The sequence below is a fragment of the Pseudorasbora parva genome, chromosome 12, assembly GCF_024679245.1.
Source record: "Pseudorasbora parva isolate DD20220531a chromosome 12, ASM2467924v1, whole genome shotgun sequence".
Taxonomy (NCBI): Eukaryota; Metazoa; Chordata; class Actinopteri; order Cypriniformes; family Gobionidae; genus Pseudorasbora; species Pseudorasbora parva.
In genome coordinates this window covers 26,487,010-26,506,009 of record NC_090183.1, presented here as the reverse complement: position 1 = coordinate 26,506,009, position 19,000 = coordinate 26,487,010, and the positions used below count along the sequence as shown (strand labels likewise).

Here is a 19,000-nt window from a genome sequence, read left to right as displayed (position 1 = left end):
AGGGCTCGAGTGTTCAGCGCGCCGTGTGCCGTCGAGCGGCCGGCTGACAGCGGTGGTTGTCACAACAACCGGCGCGCGTCAGTCGGCGCTCTAGATGCGCGGTCGAGACTATGAAACCTCAGATGGGGTCGAGTCCCTTCGCCTATCCCCCGATCTAGTTCATTTCTAGTGTTACTGGAAAAGGGCTACTTTGGCTGATAAGCGCTGGTGGCCTGAGGATTACAGTGGGGATTCCCCGCCGGGTAAATCCCCTCGGGCCCCCACTCCTCTATCGCATCAAAAGCATGCTGAGACTCTGTTCGTGGGTGGTACGGATTCTCTCATGAGAACACGACCACGTCAGGGCATTGTTCGCCTTGCCTTCTTCATAGAGGCTTGAGCGCTCAGTGCGCTGTGTGCCGTTCTGACGGCCACGTTCACTGTCTCGCATGCCTGCTGGTAGTTGAAGGTGGAATCGCTGATCCTAAAGAGAAAAGGGCTTAGCGTTTCATTTTTGGCTCTGGCAGAGGACAGATGTCAATTGCTGCATCGGAGAGAGGGAAATATGGAGGGTCAAAAGGGCCAAAAATGAGACAAAAAAAAAAAAAAAAAAGTATCATTGTTTTCCCTCTCTCACTGCCCTCTGCCCTGCACGCACGAGGGTAGTCCCAGCCCAGGGGTTGTGCAGGAACTGCGTGCGGTGTTGGACCTCGCCCTATGGGCGACGGAAATCACTGCACGCTCCCTGGGTCAGGCGATGTCCACACTAGTGGTCCAGGAATAGGGGGCTAACCTGGCAGATATGCACAAGAAAAGCCTGTCTGATGGGCTGGCCTCCTCGGCGGCACCATCGAGAACTTTGCCCAGCAGTTCTTGGTGGCCCAAGAGCAGACGGAGGCGTTGCACCAGGGTGCCGACGACCAGCTGCTCGGTCGTCGGTCGCAGCGCCTCTGCCGGCTCGTCGCCGAGGGCATCCCCTCCTGCGTCCGCCTCCACCCTGCTAGAGCCGAGCAGCAGCCTCCTCTGGAGGAGCAGGGTGCCGGACGCGAGGGACGCCCAACCCGTCCAGGGCCCGCTAACCGGCAGGCAAGCGCAAGGGGACGCGGCCCTGAGACGGGCCGGCTAGGGAGAACAGGAGCTGCTCGGGGGAGACGATGTTCGCATCCCTCCCCCACCCCCCCGGTGGAGGACCGGGGGGCCCTGACTGGTTTCGGTTCTGCCACTGGCTCTCCGGAGTCCAGCGGTACCCACATTTTAAGAGCAGTTTCCTCTCTCTCTGGGCCCCAAGAGGGTCAGGTTGGCAGTGTGCGACGCCCACGGGCCTTGTCACTCCTTTCCTACCCTCCCGTCGCCAGGGGGCAGTTGTGTGGGCCTCGAGGACGCCCCCGGGCCTTCTCACCCACACACTTCCTCTCTCGTGAGCACTCAGTCAACACTCCGGGCCGCCCACGGGCCTCCCGGGTCGGGGCTGAGTACTTCACTTTCCTGCCTCCGGGCAGTGGGCAGCAGAGTGGGCTCCGAGGACGCCTCCGGGCCTTCTCACCCACTCTCTGTCCAAACCAGGAGTGCTCAGGCAACACTTCGGGCCGCCTCCGGGCCTCCCGAGTCGGGCCAGAGTACTCCGCTTCGCTGCCCCACCCCGGGCACGTCTGTGGTGCGGTTGGTCCCGCTTGCACGGTCTCTGGGGGCCTGGCTAGGTCTCCCCGGGCCGTCTTGCTGGCTCATCCGTACCATCAGACTCGGCTACGCGATTCAGTTCGCGCGCCGGCCGCCCAAGTACAGGGGCATCCTCTTCACCTCCGTGCGAAGCAGCGATGCTCAGGTCTTGAGGTCAGAGATCGAGGTCCTACTGGCGAAGGACGCGATCGAGCCGGTTCCTCCAGCCGATATGAAGACGGGGTTCTACAGCCCCTACTTCATTGTGCCCAAGAAGGGGGTGGGTTACGACCAGTCCTGGACCTGCGAGTTCTGAATCGGGCCCTGCACAAGCTCCCGTTCAGGATGTTGACGCAGAAACGCATTTTCCAATGCATCCGTCCCCAGGATTGGTTTGCAGCGATCGACCTGAAGGATGCGTACTTCCGTGTGTCTTTCTCCCTCAACACAGACCGTTCCTACGGTTGGCGTTCGAGGGGAAAGCATATCAGTACAAGGTCCTGCCCTTCGGGCTGTCCCTGTCGCCCCGCGTCTTTACGAAGGTCGCGGAGGCAGCCATTGTTCCGTTCTGAGAACGCGGCGTTCGGATTCTCAACTACCTCGACGATTGGCTGATCCTAGCCCAGTCGAAGGACCAGTTGTGCGAACACAGGGACTTGGTGCTCAGTCACCTCAGCCAGTTGGGCCTTCGGGTCAACCGAGAGAAGAGCAAACTCTGTCCTACACAGAGGATCTCTTATCTCGGTATGGAGCTGGACTCGGTCAACCGGACTGCGCGCCTCTCCGAGGAGCAAGTCCAGTCGGTGTTGAACTGCTTGAATATGTTCAAGAGCAGGACAGCGGTCCCACTGAAATTCTTTCAGAGGCTCCTGGGGCATATGGCATCTGCAGCCGCGGTCACGCCGCTCGGATTGCTTCATATGAGACCGCTTCAACGCTGGCTCAATGGCCGAGTCCCGAGGTGGGCGTGGCAGAGCGGTCAGTACCGGGTCCCAGTGACTCCTTACTGCCGCCAAACCTTCAGCCCGTGGTCCAGCACTTCGGTTCTCCGGGCCGGGGTGCCCCTAGAACAAGTGTCCAGGCATGCTGTGCTATTCACGGATGCCTCCACCACGGGCTGGGGGGCCACGTACAACGGGCATGCAGTTGCTGGTCTGTGGACGGGGCCGCAATTGCATTGGCATATCAATTGCCTCGAGTTACTGGCAGTACATCTGGCACTCCGCCGCCTCAAGGGGCCGCTGCGTGGCAAGCATGTACTGGTCCGTACGGACAGCACCACGGCCGTTGCGTACATCAACCGTCAGGGTGGTCTACGCTCCCGTCGTCTGCTCCAACTCGCCCGCCACCTCCTCCTGTGGAGTCAGAAGCAGCTGAGGTCGCTTCGGGCCATTCATGTCCCTGGTGTGCTGAACCAGACAGCCGACGAGCTCTCTCGTCAGCCGACACCTCCGGGAGAGTGGCGACTCCACCCCCAGGCGGTCCAGCTGATATGGGACCAGTTCGGAGCCGCACAGGTCGACCTGTTTGCCTCTCCGGACTCGACCCATTGCCAGTGGTACTATTCCCTGACCGGGGGTACCCTCGGCACAGATGCACTGGCGCACAGCTGGCCCCGGGACCTACGCAAGTATGCGTTTCTCCCAGTGAGCCTTCTTGCACAGAATCTGTGCAAGGTCAGGGAGGACGAGGAGCAGGTCTTGTTAGTTGCGCCGTATTGGCCCAACCGGACCTGGTTCCCAGAACTCACACTCCTCGCGACAGCCCCTCCTTGGCCGATTCCCCTGAGGAAGGACCTTCTTTCTCAGGGACGGGGCACACTATGGCACCCGCGTCCAGACCTCTGGAATCTTCATGTCTGGTCCCTGGACGGGACGCGGAGGTTCTAGATGGACTACCACAAGCTGTCGTAGATACCATCGCTTCAGCTAGAGCCCCCTCTACGAGGCGCCTCTATGCTCTGAAGTGGAACCTGTTCGTTGAGTGGTGCGCTTCCCGCCGGGAAGACCCCCGAAGGTGTTCGATCAGTGTCGTGCTTTCCTTCCTGCAAGATGGGTTGGAGAGAAGGCTGTCTCCCTCCACCCTCAAGGTATATGCTGCAGCAATAGCAGCGTACCATGATGTAGTAGAAGGTAAGTCCGTGGGGAAGCACGACCTAATCGTCAGGTTCCTCAGAGGTGCGAGGAGACTAAATCCTCCTCGTCCATCCTCGATACCCTCTTGGGACTTAGCTCTAGTGCTCCGAGCACTTCAGAGCCCTCCCTTCGAGCCTTTGGCGTCTTGTGAGCTGAAAATCTTGTCAATGAAGACAGTGCTCCTGACGGCATTGGCCTCGATCAAGAGGGTAGGGGACCTGCATGCACTTTCGGTCAACGAATCGTGCCTAGAGTTCGGGCCAGGTAACTCTCACGTTGTCCTGAGACCCCGGCCCGGATATGTGCCCAAGGTTCCTACCACTCCCTTCCGGGATCAGGTGGTGAACCTGCAAGCGCTGCCTTCGGAGGAGGCAGACCCAGCCCTGGCTTTGCTGTGTCCGGTCCACGCTCTTCGCGCTTACGTTGACCGGACCCAAAGCCTTCGGACCTCAGAGCAACTCTTCGTCTGTTACGGAGGCCAGCAGAAGGGAAAGGCTGTCTCCAATCAGAGGTTAGCCCACTGGATAGTGGATGCTATAGTCTTGGCTACCAGTCCCAAGACGTGCCTTGCCCGTTCGGTGTAAGAGCTCACTCCACTCGGAGTGTTGCTTCTTCCTGGGCGCTGGCTCAAGGCGCCTCGCTGACAGACATATGTAGAGCTGCGGGCTGGGCGACACCTAACACGTTTGCTAGATTCTATAGCTTACGTGTAGAGCCGGTATCTTCCCGCATCCTCGCCCCCAGTGGCCAGGAGCGCTAAGTGCCCGTTCTAAGTGTCGGCTTGCGAAACGCCACTCCCGCCCTCTGGGCCGGATATGTGCGTCCATTGTCTCCAGTTGTGTTCCCCGGGAAACCGGCTAACCCTGTCGAGCTCCTCCGTCACCCCTCCGGTGTCAGACGTTGCGGACCGTCTGACGCCAGGCCTGCACCCGTATGCTTGTGAAACGTGGCTGTAGGCTGGGTTCCATATGTAGCGGTTCCCTCACGGCAACCCCATATGTGTATTCTTCCACGGTATCAGCTACCCTTCGGGCTAGCCCCGTGTCTTTCCCTCGACAGAGCCCGCTCTGTCGTCTCTGGGCGTGTTCTTTCCCCCCTTCAATCAGGCTGGAACCACCCCAGAGACTGCCATATGTTGCACTACCCTGCCAGGTTAGTCCTTATGTGTATTCTGCCACCTCTCCTTCCCTGAAGGACGTGGCCCCGCAGCGTGCCCTCTCTCTCAGAACGAGGTAGGCACGCTTTCCCAGCGTTATCCAATAGTCATTCTGAGTGGGTCTTGCAGAAACAGCAGTGACTGTACTCCCTGCTTGGAGCCCTGACTTCCGTACCATACTAGACGGTGCAGTGCGCTCAAGCAGGACGCTGGAAGGGCCAGCATCCTGGCGTTTTCCATAGGGATCCCATTCGTCGGTTCAGTTCTGACGTACGTCGAACGTGACCGACTGAAAGGGAACGTCTCGGTTACGTATGTAACTCTCGTTCCCTGAAGGAGGGAACGGAGACGTACGTCCCGTCGCCAGATGCTGTGCTTCCGCTGGGAGTCCGGTCACCTCTCGGCTCCTCAGCAGGAAAAGCGCTGATCTATCATTCCACTTCCTGTTTTATACCCGCGCTGCGGGGCGGAGCGTGGAATGCGTGATCGCATGCCAAATTTCATTGGCTCGTTGTTAGATGCTCGAAGTAGGATTGGTCTCTAAAGTAAGATCCCATTCGTCGGTTCAGTTCTGACGTACGTCTCCGTTCCCTCCTTCAGGGAACGAGGGTTACATACGTAACCGAGACGATTACTGTGGCTGAGCTCCAGAGATGCAGTCAGGAGATGGGAGAAAGTTGTAGAAAGTCAACCATTACTGCAGCCCTCCACTAGTTGGGGCTTTATGGCTGAGTGGCCCGACGAAGCCTCTCCTCAGTGCAAACAACATGCAAGTTTGCTAAAAAAAAACACCTGAAGGACTCCAAGATGGTGAAAAATAAGATTCTCTGGTCTGATGAGACCAATAGAGTCCCAGCAGTGAAGCATGGTGGTGGCAGTATCATGCTGTGGGGTGTTTTTCAGCTGCAGGGACAAGACGACTGGTTGCAATCGAGGGAATGATGAATGCGGCCAAGTACAGGGATATCATGGACGAAAACATTCTCCAGAGTGCTCAAGACCTCAGACTGGGCTGAAGGTTCACCTTCCAACAAGACAATGACCCTAAGCACACAGCTAAAATAATAAATCAGTGGCTTTACAACAACTCAGTGAATGTTCTTGAATGGACCAGTTAGAGCCCTGACTTAAACCCAATTGAGCATCTCTGGAGAGACCTGAAAATGGCTGTCCACCAACATTTACCATCCAACCTGACACAACTGGAGAGGATCTGCAAGGAAGAATGGCAGAGGATCCCCAAATCCAGGTGTCAAAAACTTGTTGCATCTTTCCCAAAAACACTCATGGCTGTATTAGATCAAAAGGGTGCTTCTACTAAATACTGAGCAAAGGGTCTGAATACTTAGAACCATGTGATTTTTCAGGTTTTCTTTTTTAATACATTTTTTCTGTCAATATGGGGTGCTGTGTGTAAATTAATATAACAAAAAATAACTTAAATGATTTTAGCAAATGGCTTCAATATAACAAAGAGTGAAAAATTTAAGGGGGTCTGAATACTTTCCGTACCCACTGTATATAATATACAGTTTTCCATCCATCTGATGTCAAGGACTACATTGCCCATTTTCCATGGGTATACACTGAATGATAACGGTAGTGCTGAACAACAACAAAAAAAGGGTTTTGGTGAGGTACAAAAAAGGATGCTTATGACAATAAAGGTGGAAGCGGTGACATAAAATGTGACAGTGCTGGACACTGTGAGCCTGAACAAATAATACCATTAGCAAGTATAAAAAAATAACAATAAATAAGACACCAAAAAAAAGAAAAAAAGAAAAAGAGGCCATACTGTCACAGATGTGCAGTGCATTGCACAAGCGCAACTTAAAAGAGTGAGCCGATTCATCAAAGGTTTCCATGTAAAATCTCACAAAAAAGGTCGAAATACGGCATATGATCTCACATGCCCAGAAGAGAGACAGCTGTGCTAGAAACCAGCTCTTTCATCTTGAGATATGTGAACACTTTGAGTAACCAAACTGCTGTATTATGGGAACCAATTAGTCATTACATGAATTTTCTCATTCATCAGACATTCATGCCATGTAACAGAAATCTGGTCTTGTTTGTTTCTGCGGAACACAAAACAAACAGCTAATATGAATGTTTGGAGATAGCACTTCAAAGCTGACGGACCCCTTTGAAGAAGTGATGCAGTGCATGTAAAGCTGGGACACAGACCTTGGTGTGACACGAGGTCCATAGCTGTGCTGGGTGGTGCTGCTGACAGCCAGCCAATTCTGATTTCAATTATCACCATCATTAGGTCCGAATGAAACCCAGAAGCTCAAGGTGTGTGTCTGCAGCGATCAGATGAAAGTCAAATGTATGATAATGGGAGAAGACAGGGTAAAGTCCAGACATGCTGATTAAAGTCCAGGAATCCTTCCCACAGGGGAAGACAAATCAGAAGAGATCTCTTTAATATCGTAGAGGTTTCGCTTATAGCAGTGAGATGAAAATCAAGTCGAGACTTGCTTTTTCTTTTGATCAAGAGACCCTTGTAATCTCAAGTCTCCACAAGAGATATCAACAAGGTCACAAGCAGATTTACCAGAAGTGTCATTAGCTATGTTTCCATCCATCTATTCTTATGTGAATTTTGGGATATTGCATTAAAATATGTGGGCATACATTCTTAAAATTCACATAAAAAATATATGTACTCAATTGAGGAGGATTTTTTTTTTATCCGATTAGAAGACTTGAGCAAGAAGTACAATAGAAACACATTTACCAAATTAATCCCTTGATGTGCATCAAACGTGACCTTGCCTCAAAAGAGGATGTGATTGGAAAACTGGACTAAAACTTATGATGTTAAGAAAAAAGCCACAGTGTCTTCCCCGTTTGCAGCAATCTCCAGTGCCAATTTTCCATAACATTACATTCTCTTGAACACATGGGAAGACGACGGTGCTTTATTGGCTTATGTTTATGTAATGTTCCAATTTTGTGCACAAGTTAAATTTGTATCTTTGTATGGAAACATAGCTACTGACAAGTAAGAGTGGCCAAGATAAGGAAAAGGAAAACCGTGTTTTTGTTTCTTAGAAATGTAATTATGTTGGTTTCATATGGTTTTGAAAAATGTGGAGTAATCATCAAATTAAAAAGTAATAAAAGATTTCCTTACAACTTGAATTCATGCAAGTGTAAACATCTTATTTTTTATTTTTAAATATTTGTGACGTAAAACATTTTTTTGGACAAACATGAATAATTGAATTCATAAATATTGGTGGTTTTGAGGGGAGACACATCACATAAGATTTTACAACCTGAACTAACCTTACCTTGTCATAAGTCCAATTACCTTATATTTAAGGAGACTTTTTGACTTTGACACAAAGTCATGAGGGTCTGCAGGAGTCCTCTTAATGACATCATTTCCTGTTTTATTTCTGTATCTTGGTCGCACCACATGACTTTAATTTGTCAGAAAAGGTTGAACAGATTCACTGTACCAAACTGGTTTTAATTTTAAAAAATGTTTTTCATTTATATTATTATATTTTATTTTCATGTACAGTACTTCTTTTTTAACTTAACTAAAATATCAGGGTGGTCCTGATATCAATGACATCACTGACCCAAACACCAAAATCAGCATTCAGCTCAATATAAAATGGAAAATAAAACGTAACAATTCTCCCATGTCCATTTATTTATAAGCTATATACTTGCACTGTAGTTCATCACTCGTTGGTGTCGTTTGTGTCTACTTTTATAGTTCTCATTTCAAAGCCCACTCAGAAGAGTGTATAGACTGCCAGCTATTATACAGTTTTCGAAATTACAGTGCATGACAACAACAAAAACTCAATCTCATTGTGTGTATAAACATCCTTTTTTGCATATATCTGTCCTTTTTTCAAGAATTTGTTTGTCTATAAATGTGAGTGTAATCATATCACGTAAACAAAAATCTCTCAAGTATATGTGTGTATAGGCCTATACAGTGTGTGTGTGTGTGTATTCAAATATGCATAATACAGTGCATGCGGAAAGTATTCACAGCGCCTAATTTTTTCCACTTTTTATGCTATACCCTTATTCCAAAATGGTTTAAAATCATTATTTTTCCCTCAATTGTACAAACAATACCCCATAATGACAACGTGAAAGAAGTTTGATTTAAATCTTTGCAAATGTATTAAAAATAAGTATTCACAGCCTTTGCTCTGCACTTTGTTTAAGCAGCTTTGGCACCAATTACAGCCTCAAATCTTTTTGCTAGCTTGGGACACCTATTTTTGGAAAGTTACTCCCATTCTTCTTTGCAGGACCTCTTAAGCTCCATCAGGTTGGATGGGGAGCATCGGTTCACAGCCATTTTCAGATCTATCCAAAAATCAATCAGGTTCAAGTCTGGGCTCTGGCTGGGCTACTCAAGGACATTCACAGAGTTGTCCAGAAGCCACTCTTTTGTTATATTGGCTGTGTGCTTAGGGTTGTTGTCCTTTTGGACAATTAATCTCCACCCCAGTCTGAGTTCCAGAGCACTTTGGAGCAGGTTTTCATCAAGGATGTCTCTGTACATTGCTGCATTCATCTTTCCCTTGATCCTGACTAGTCTCCCAGTTCCTGCCGCTGAAAAACATCCCCACAGCATGATGCTGCCACCACCATGCTTCACTGTAGAGATGGTATTGGTCAGGTGATAAACGGTGTCTAATTTCGTCTATACATGATGCTTGCCATTCAGGCCAAAAAGTTCAATCTTGTTTCATCCGACCAGAGAATTTTGTTTCTCCATGTCTGAGAGTCCTTCAGGTGCCTTTCATTGTGGAGTGGGTTCCGTCTGGCCACTCTACCATACAGGCCTGGTTGGTGGAGTGCTGTAGAAATAGTTGTTCTTCTGGAAGTTTCTCCTCTCGCCACATAGAAAAACCTCCCTGATAAAGGCCCTTCTTCCCTAATCATGATCAGTGGAAACAGGATGAACCTGAGCTCAATTTTGAGTGTCATGGAAAAGGCTGTGAATACTTATGTGCATGCGGTTTTTATCGTTTTTTAGCTAAATTTGCAAAGATTTCAAACAAACTTCTTTCACATATTCAGTATGGGGCATTGTTTGTAGAATTGAGGGGGAAAAAATACATAGCAAAATGTGGGAAAAGTGAAGCGCTGTGAATACTTTCTGAATGCACTGTAATTATCCACAGTACACACACGTTAACATGTAAATATAATGTAAACACAAGCTTTTATTTTGTATGCAATTAATCTCTTACAGCCCTAATATATATATACACATACACACATTCATATATGTGTGTGTGTGTTTGTGTGAGTTCTGTGCACGTATAATGTTTAAAAGTCAGTGTTGTACAACAACCCAGTCTCAGTGTGAAAGAGCTAGTTTCCTTTCCCAGCATACTCCTGAAACCTCACCAACCTTCCCAATACACTGAACAATGGCGAGCGATCGTAAAACGGGTCCTCAGCCTTGATGGAGCTTCTGCAGAGCTCTCCCTCATCATCATCATCATCATCCTCCCCCTCCTCCTCAAAATCCGAGCATGGGTCATCCAATAAGAAATCATCGTCCAAGTCATCCAACTCTGTCCCCACCTTCTTGTCCACCCATGACAGGACCAGCTCAGTGAGTTCAGAGATTGATGTGGGCTCAGAGGGGGTGGGGGAGGAGTTAGGGTCGCTCGCTTGCTCACTAAGGCATGTGGAGAAAAGGGAGTTTCTGGTGTAGCCAAAGACACGGGAGCCCAGTTAGTATCAGGGGCCACCTGTCTATTTAATTGTTTCTGCTCGTAAGTGGGTAAGTAAAGACTTTTAATAGGCCAGCTTCACTTAGTAGCTGGGTAATGGACATATAAGACATAGAGAACCTAAAAAACATGTGAACAGCAGCCTCTGTAACAGGATTCTGTTAAGAATGTCCATTATTACACTACCTTTCAAAAGTTTGGGGTCAGTAAGATTTTTTTGTTTAAAGAAATTATTACTTTTTACTCTGCAAATTGATCAGAAGTGATAGTAAAGACATTGATAATGTTACAAAAAGATTTCTATTTCTAATACTGTTCTTATGAACTTTCTATTCATCAAAAAAATTATCACAATTTCCAAAAAATATTAAGCAGCATAACTGTTTTTAACATTGTTAATCATTCAAAATGTTTCTTGAGTCCCACATCAGCATATTACAATGATTTCTGAAGGATCATGTGACACTGAAGACTGGAATAATTGCTACTGAAAATTCAGCTTTGACGTCACAGAAATAAACTGCATTTTAGAATAGAAAATATGTATTTTACATTGTGAGAATATTTTACGATATTACTGTTTTTAATTATTGCCTTGGTGAGTATAAGAGACTTATTTCAAAAACATTTAAAAATAAAATCGTACCAACCCCAAACATTTGAATGCTAATGTACATTTTATAAACAAAGTTCACTCAAACATTTAAATTCTGTCATAACATAGTCATCATCATGTAGTTCCAAACCGGAAACACATTTTATTTTTGAAAAATATCAGATGGGGACTACTAATGACAAAAAGAACCATAGATTCCAAGTCTTCTGAGGTACAGTACAGTAGCAAAACCTCAACCAATACAGTTGTTACTTATTGTAATTGTGTGGAAAAGAGCTACCAGTATACAGTATATACATTTTAAAATCTCTCCTTCCATGTTCCACAGAAGAAAGAAGCTAAGATGGGTTTGGAACAACATAAGAATTAGTAAATGATGACATCATTTTGATTTTAGTGTGATCTTTTAAGATATAGTAAAGGCAAGATTAAGAGTAAGTCATACCGCTCAAAAGTAGACAGGGCAAGGGGAAGCGTGTGACCTAAATTGGAAGTGCTTTGAAAATCGATTTCATGCTCTTCTGAATAAAGCAGCATCAAAAACCTTGCACTCTTAAAAAGTGTGTGGGAAATAACTCTGGACTTATTCCTCAGAGGAATAAGCAATATTACATATATCCTGTTGAGATCAGCTTTTAACCACAGTTTTTATTACATTGTTTTGCCCTGCAATATACTCTACTATTACTATTTCCCTGTTCTGCATTACAGAAAAGAATTCACTTTCAATGGGCCATTCATATACTAGTGTAGTTTGATGAGAATAATTTGATAGGAATGTTGTTGATAATGTGGCCTTAAACTGATGGTAGTCAGAGAGAACAGAGGCATTCTGTACTAAACACTAGCAGATCTGTCAAGCCATACTCTGAGGTAACCATAAAACTCACCTGCCGACCAGACGGAACCAGGGAAAGCGGTCGTAGAATGGATCGCCTCCAGTCAGCACACTGTCACAGTCTTCAAGAGCATTGCTGGGCACCTCAGCAGCACGATCATACATCTCCCTCATCAGATCCAACCTCTGCCTGCAGGAGGCGACATTATACGTCATTTGTAATCCTGTAAAGGTGACTCAGTATAGTATAGGTTTCTTGCCTTTTATTGAAATTAACAGATTTTCTTTTTGTTGTTCTGAAACAACCTGCCTTTATTTATTTTTGCTACTTTTCAAATACTTTTTATCATCAGTGACTATTATGTACCATTCGCCTCAGCTCTAGATGACCCCACTCTGTGACTTTACGTGGTCTCCATGAAGGCTGCTGTTCCTAAAAATTTCCACTTTCCAATAATGTCTTATTGTTGACTGTGGAATATCTAGCAGGGATGAAACACTGAGCTCTTCAGAAGGACACTTTTTTTCCCCTTTTCACAAAAATGTTTGTAATGCAGACTGCATGGCTAGGTGCTTGATTTTATACCCTGTGGCAATAGATGAAAAAATTAAATTGAAAACAATCTGAAAAAATCTGAATTCAATAATTAAGAGATTTGTGCCAATACTTTGTCCATATAGTGTGATAATAACAGAAATTTGAGATGTTGTGGAAATTACCACTGTATGTCCACTGTTGGATATTGACAATACAAATTAAAGGGGGGGTGAAATGCTGTTTCATGCATACTGAGCTTTTTACACTGTTAAAGACTTGGATTCCCATCCTAAACATAGACAAAGTTTCAAAAACTAATGTTGGATGTTTGATGGAGTGTTTCTGTGTCAAAAATACTTCCGGTTTCTCACAAGTTTCGGAGAGTTTTTTTCGAGTATGGCTCGGCTTGACGTTAATAAGAGCGGAAGGTCCTTGTATGGGCCATACGGGCTCTTCTCCCGTTAGGGTGCGCGCGCGCGCGACTAGAGCGAGAGAGGAAATGCATGCCCATAAACCCTCCGCGCCGCGCTCCACTTTATTCCTATGGATGACATCAAGCGACTTCAACGCTTCAGCACAGCATTCCGGGAAGGCAGCGCTGCATTTGAACCGGTTTGAACGCAGAAATGACGGGAAGCTTCACAACATCGCTTCAGTCCCGGCGCAAAGTGGATTGCCACGGCCACTGCTGTCACAGGACTTCACCAAATCATACCAAAGAAGTGTGTTTTTGACAGAGCGGTCCCAGCGATAAAGGTTCGGTCCTGCTTTGGAAGCAGCCGTTGAGTAAAACTGCTTCAAATGTCTGTGCTGTCGGCTACCGTCGCATGAGTAAACATCAGTAAACGACACGATCGCGTGCTTCGTCATTCAAATGCGCTAACGGTTACTCCATTGTTGTTCTATGTATAACGTTACACTAGTCTGACGTGCAAAACCGTTTTGCTTGCTACTGCTAAGGTTTAGTCGCATACAATAGTCCATAAACCGAATCATGTCCTCATAAACTGCGAGTAAAGACACACAAATGTTGACAGGACACTAAATACAGTACATACCACAGAGACGGACGTCCTGCTGTTGCTGTTTCTCCTGTTCAATTTATTTCAGCCTCCGAATTTGATTCTGGATCATATATCTATTAGCTGAGATCGATAGCCATGGGGTTCCTCATCGCTTGAGGACGTCACCGCTTTGTGCGCACTCGTCATTCTTTAGCTCCGCCCACACAATACGCCTCCAGGCGCTCAGTTTTTTCCCGAAAGACTCAGTACAGCCCATATTTATTTTATAAATATAATAAAACTACAGGCTTTTCAGAGATATGAAAGATGCAATACTACTCTATAGGTACTCAAGATTGACATGAGATTGACTGAAACTGAGTGCCCCCCCCCCCCCCCCCCCCTTTAAACAAATTAGTGAGAGAGTGAAAAGTCTGCTTTAACCCTTAAGCATCCTTATGGATATTTTTGTCTTTTTTTTTAATGTTTTTTTGTTTATCATTTAGCCTGTAATGCTAACTACATACATTTTGGCAAGTGTGTATTTTTATTGGAATTGTAATATGTCACCCCCATTTCCTTTAAAAAATAAGATTTGCACTAGGTACACAAAATGCTTCCTCTCAGCACTTTTTGGACAAAAATGTCACCATAGAAACTCATTAAAGCCGCAATTTTTATTTCAAGGGCCATTTAACTATAAAATTATGCAATCTTTTTTAATAGGCTTTTGTTCTGCTGGCAAGGCTTCAGAATTTTTATTTTTATTTTACCAGATGGTGCTATTTTTTCAGGTTTGGCCTATAAATCAAATACTCACTTTATTCCTGTTTTCTGTTTATGCATATTATAAAACCAATTTGATAAATTATGCAGCTATATATGTGTGGGTGTGTTAGTATGGATGTCAGAGTGTGGTTTGTATATGTGTAATAAAAAAAAACCTACCTTAAGTCTGTGCTCCCAATATACATTTTTTATGACATGGACATTTTTGTCCTCTATGGTCCTATGTGTAACTTTTTTAAATTGCACAAGGGTTAAATGAGCTTATTCTCATAGGGCCATTTCCATTGTTGAAACAATATGCAAAAATTACCTAAGTTTCTCCAGGGTCCAGTAATGTGTGGCTCCATTTTTCTGATCTTGGACTTCTACGGCCACAATGGTGCGAGGGAACGGGCTCTTCTCCCTGTCTTTAGCTGCCTCAGGGGGTAACAGATCAGGCGGAAGTGGGGAGTAAAGTGTGTCCGTCAATAACACGAACTGAAACTGAACCTGTAAGCGACATGAGGCCTAATCAGTTATGATGTTGTCAGATTTTATAGGGTTAGCAGAGGGAATGCAGTTCATTCTGGGAGTGTATTTCCAAAGCTTTCACCTTCTTCTTTAGCTCGACACTAATGGCATTGGCCTCCTTGAGGAAGATGGCATTGCCCCAAAGCATGTCTCTAAGAGATGTGAACTGATAACATCTCCATTTACGGAAAGCCCACAATGCCAGTTCTGTCTCCCTCTCTGTCCATTGCACTATGGGTAAAAGAGATTGAATATAAGATAAGAATATATTTAAATTGGGTAATTTTGATTAGTTCAATCTGTTAAAAAAAAACAAGATAAACACTTTTCCCATCACAATCTAGTCACCTTCCTCCTCAGGTTCTTCATCTTCCTCTGCTACATCAGGGTAACAACGATCTACCTGTTTCTGCAGTGCTTCCAGCCTGCTCTCATAGTCCTGTAAAAGACATACAATGAAATATTTGAGTAAAGGAAACAAGCTGTAAAGCTCTTTATGTCACTTACTAATCTCTGTTGCTCTAATAGATTGTTGGCCTCTTCTCTCTCCTTGCGATACTGATCCTCAAGTTCCTGCAGTCTATACAAACAAAGAGCAGATGAGTCTAACAACACAAATGTCACATCTTGGAACTTTTTCTTGAATTTCCTCCACATTACTTTTACCTCTGGTCCATTTCCTGTTTCATATCAATGCCCTGTTTGTCCAGGAGTTCTCTCTGGGCAAAGGCCCAGTCTACAGGCTCCACTGGGGTCTCAGAGCAAGGGGTCCGCTCACGCTCCTGACGAGCCTGCTCGGGATGGTTGAAGCGGAACACATGGCTCTTGCCCAAAATGATTCGGTTCCCTACAAAAGTTCAATGAGATAGTAAATACAAAGAAATGTTAAAAAATGCATCCACACAGACAGGTTTAGATGTGCATAAAACAGGTGAGGAGAAAAAAAAGTCAAAACAAACCTGATTTGAGAACAGTGGGCTCTGTAACTCTCTTCCCATTAAGATATATTTCTGCTCCCTCACAGGGCTCGAGAATGACAGCTGTAAACAACAGGAGGAACGCCATCAGGACTTTGGCATATACATGTACAAGTACGTGTGTTTGTAGTTGCATCATTAACAAACCTTCTCCCATAGGTCCAGTGGTGCTGGTGAAAGTGCAGTGTTCATCTTTGATGAAGTGACCACTCAAAACAATGTCCTGTCTACTGTTGGCATCTTCTCTCCCCACCCTGAGCAAAGCAACACATCAAGATACCATCATTCCAATTCTACTGAATAGAAGAAAAGGAGAAGCTTGGATTGTCACTAACCTGGTAATTCCATCTTTGATGTAATATAGGAGACATTCAGACATCAAGGGATCTTCATTCAGGTTCACCAGGTGGGGTGTCTGAAATGAGGACCCAGACATACCTAAAATCAACTTTATAGGCTCAACTATATTTGAATTTCCAGAGGGAAAAGCCAGTGCTTGCAAGGCAGCGAATGACTAATCTTAAATTTTCAGGTAAATTTAGATTCTTGGCTTTGGTTCTGTGTGTAAATCCCACATCATAGTCGCTTCACTGCTGTCATTTTATCGAGAAGACGTCTTATTTTCTGTCAGCTGTGTACAAGAATTAATACATTTACTGTACAGTGTAAAATGTGGCATAAACTTTATTTCCCTATTGTGACATATCTGAGTCTTGTTTGTCTGACAAAGCAACGACCCATCGCTTCTCTATCTGTCATCGTGTTAAACCTGCCAATAGCTTGCCAGGTGGATAAGCCAGTCTGTGATTGGTTCCCGCTAAAAAGTAACAGAAGCAGTAGAAAAGAATACACAGGTTTCCAGACTGAGTTGCCAGGCGAAATTAAATTGCCAGCAGATCAGGCTGGATTTACCAAGTCTAGAGTCTTGTGACAGTTTGCTGGAGAGGACTGATCATTGTCCCACCCACAAATAATGATGTGCAAAGACAAATGATTTATAATAAACATTATAATATTTCATAAAGTATAGAAATAAAGGAAGAGTCCATTTTGATTTCATATTATATATATATATATATATATATATATATATATATATATATATATATATATATATATATATATGAAAAAAGATCACAATTAGTCAGATCACAATTTGTATCCAAGCATACGTAAGAAAAAAGACGAATTGCAATTCAGGAGACATATGTTTTTTTTCTTCAAATGCTGAATATGAAAAATGCTGAGTCAATGGGAGATTTTCAAACTTTGTAAAAAACTTAAAGTATGACTACTTTTAAGTATTAAAGTATGGCCTAAGAGAAGTACAAAAGGCTGAAATCATCTAAACAAAAAGTGCAAATGCAGTCATCTGCACTTAGTTTAACACAAATGATTTAATGCATAGTTTATTAATTGGAATCAATGGTTTAAACCCAAGTCAAAGTGCTGCGCAACGTAGCACTGCCTTGCAAGCACTTTCAAAATGTATTTATACAACCTTGGAAAGAGGAAAATAAGATTTCAATTTCGATATCCATCAAAATGCATGCAATTCGATTTAGATATCACAAAGGTGTAAGACTCCAGACATGAAAGCCTTTAAAAGCATCATAGGCCATGATGCTAGAGATCTGAAGTCTGATGTACATTCATACAGCAGTTGCTTTAAAGTTCACTATAAAGACTAGAAGGAATTGCAGCACATCGGCATTCATATCAGATATTAATGAGCAACAGATCCCTAAATAAAGATCACAGATGCGTTTAAAAGAGCTCTGAGGGGGAAAGAACACACAGAGTCTCACACACAGTCTGAGAGGATCGAGATGCAACCACACAGTATCCATGGCAACCAACCTCATTGGGAGAGAACAGCCCAACAGTGTCTATAAACACGGGCTGAGGTTTTCTCTGCGAGGGCTTCCAGAAGAAAAACGTGAAGACATTCACAGGCTTATTTAGTTATTTTGAACACAACATGTTAGCCTTATCATGTGGTCCACCTCCACCTGCATACAGTTAATAATCAGCCTTAATAATCACTTTACCTTCTTTGGTGAAAAGACTCCAAGCGTTCCTCCATCCTCACGCATGGCCACACCCATCTCGGCCAGAAGTGCTTCTCTGGGAAAACCAATTCAAACGTATTGTGTGCGTTTGCGACAATAGCATAACCTATACATGAATGTAAAATTGCTTATCAATCACATACAGCTTCATATCACAAACCTGTCCATTCTGATGGCTTCTGTACGGCGAAGCTTCTCTTCCCACGTTTCATTGAGCTCAGCAATGATTTTCTCTGTTTCCTAGTTGGCATTGCATACAAATTCAAGTTAAAATATTCAACTAAGTTTAGAATAGTTTTATAGATTTATTAATGTGAGATGTACATCAGCAAAGCATTTAGCTTTAGTTAATGAGGTGTAAAATATTTAGTTTTAAAAGTTTCATATCAGGGAAATTTTCTAATATACCGTATAACTTTAAGACCTCACAACTCCCTCCCCGGTCCAAAAAGACTATAGCTTAGTTTTATTTATGGATAAATAGCCTTACAAAAAGCTCATTCCTGCTAACTAAAACATTTAATCGTGATTAATCACATGATGAGTTAACTTGCGATTAATCGCAATTTAATCTTACATTTTATCAGTTGTAAATGTATCTTAAATTAAGTTTGAATTAAGTTTTAATACTCTAATCAACATGGGTATGGATAAATATGCATGCTTTATTATTAGTGAAACCATACTTATTCAATAATAATCAATAATACAGCATGAAGACTAGATACATATCAAAAGTCATAGATGTTTATTAAAGAACTTGTTCATGTCTCTTCAGGCTAGACTTAAAATTTAGAATAAGCAGTAATTTCTCTCATTTTAAGAATATAAATAAAGGGAGTTTTTACACTGGCAGTTTAGTTTTAGAACAGGGCACAGTTCGTATGAAAAACTGGTAATATGAAAGCTGTCATGCGGACCTGGGAGCACACCACACCATACCTGGTTATTAACGCGTTAACTGTGACAGCCCTACTGCTAACTATAGGCTA

General features: G+C 44.5%; 1 protein-coding gene across 16 annotated transcripts in view; it reads right to left on the bottom strand.

The window, feature by feature from the left end:
• The window catches only part of kif1aa (kinesin family member 1Aa), a 79,705-nt gene that overhangs the window by 26,503 nt on the left and 34,202 nt on the right, over window positions 1-19,000 (bottom strand). For 8 of the 16 annotated variants that reach the window (XM_067459579.1, XM_067459580.1, XM_067459584.1 and 5 more), the window contains 12 exons: window positions 18,169-18,248; window positions 17,988-18,063; window positions 16,272-16,351; window positions 16,084-16,190; window positions 15,919-15,999; window positions 15,626-15,806; window positions 15,467-15,539; window positions 15,308-15,398; window positions 15,042-15,190; window positions 14,760-14,938; window positions 12,171-12,308; window positions 10,337-10,636 (listed from right to left, as the gene is read on the bottom strand). In XM_067459579.1, coding sequence (XP_067315680.1) covers window positions 10,337-10,636; window positions 12,171-12,308; window positions 14,760-14,938; window positions 15,042-15,190; window positions 15,308-15,398; window positions 15,467-15,539; window positions 15,626-15,806; window positions 15,919-15,999; window positions 16,084-16,190; window positions 16,272-16,351; window positions 17,988-18,063; window positions 18,169-18,248 — 1,535 coding nt within the window. The remainder of the gene's footprint in view (window positions 1-10,336; window positions 10,637-12,170; window positions 12,309-14,759; window positions 14,939-15,041; window positions 15,191-15,307; window positions 15,399-15,466; window positions 15,540-15,625; window positions 15,807-15,918; window positions 16,000-16,083; window positions 16,191-16,271; window positions 16,352-17,987; window positions 18,064-18,168; window positions 18,249-19,000) is intronic. The other 8 variants (XM_067459588.1, XM_067459590.1, XM_067459591.1 and 5 more) reach the window with 2 other exon arrangements.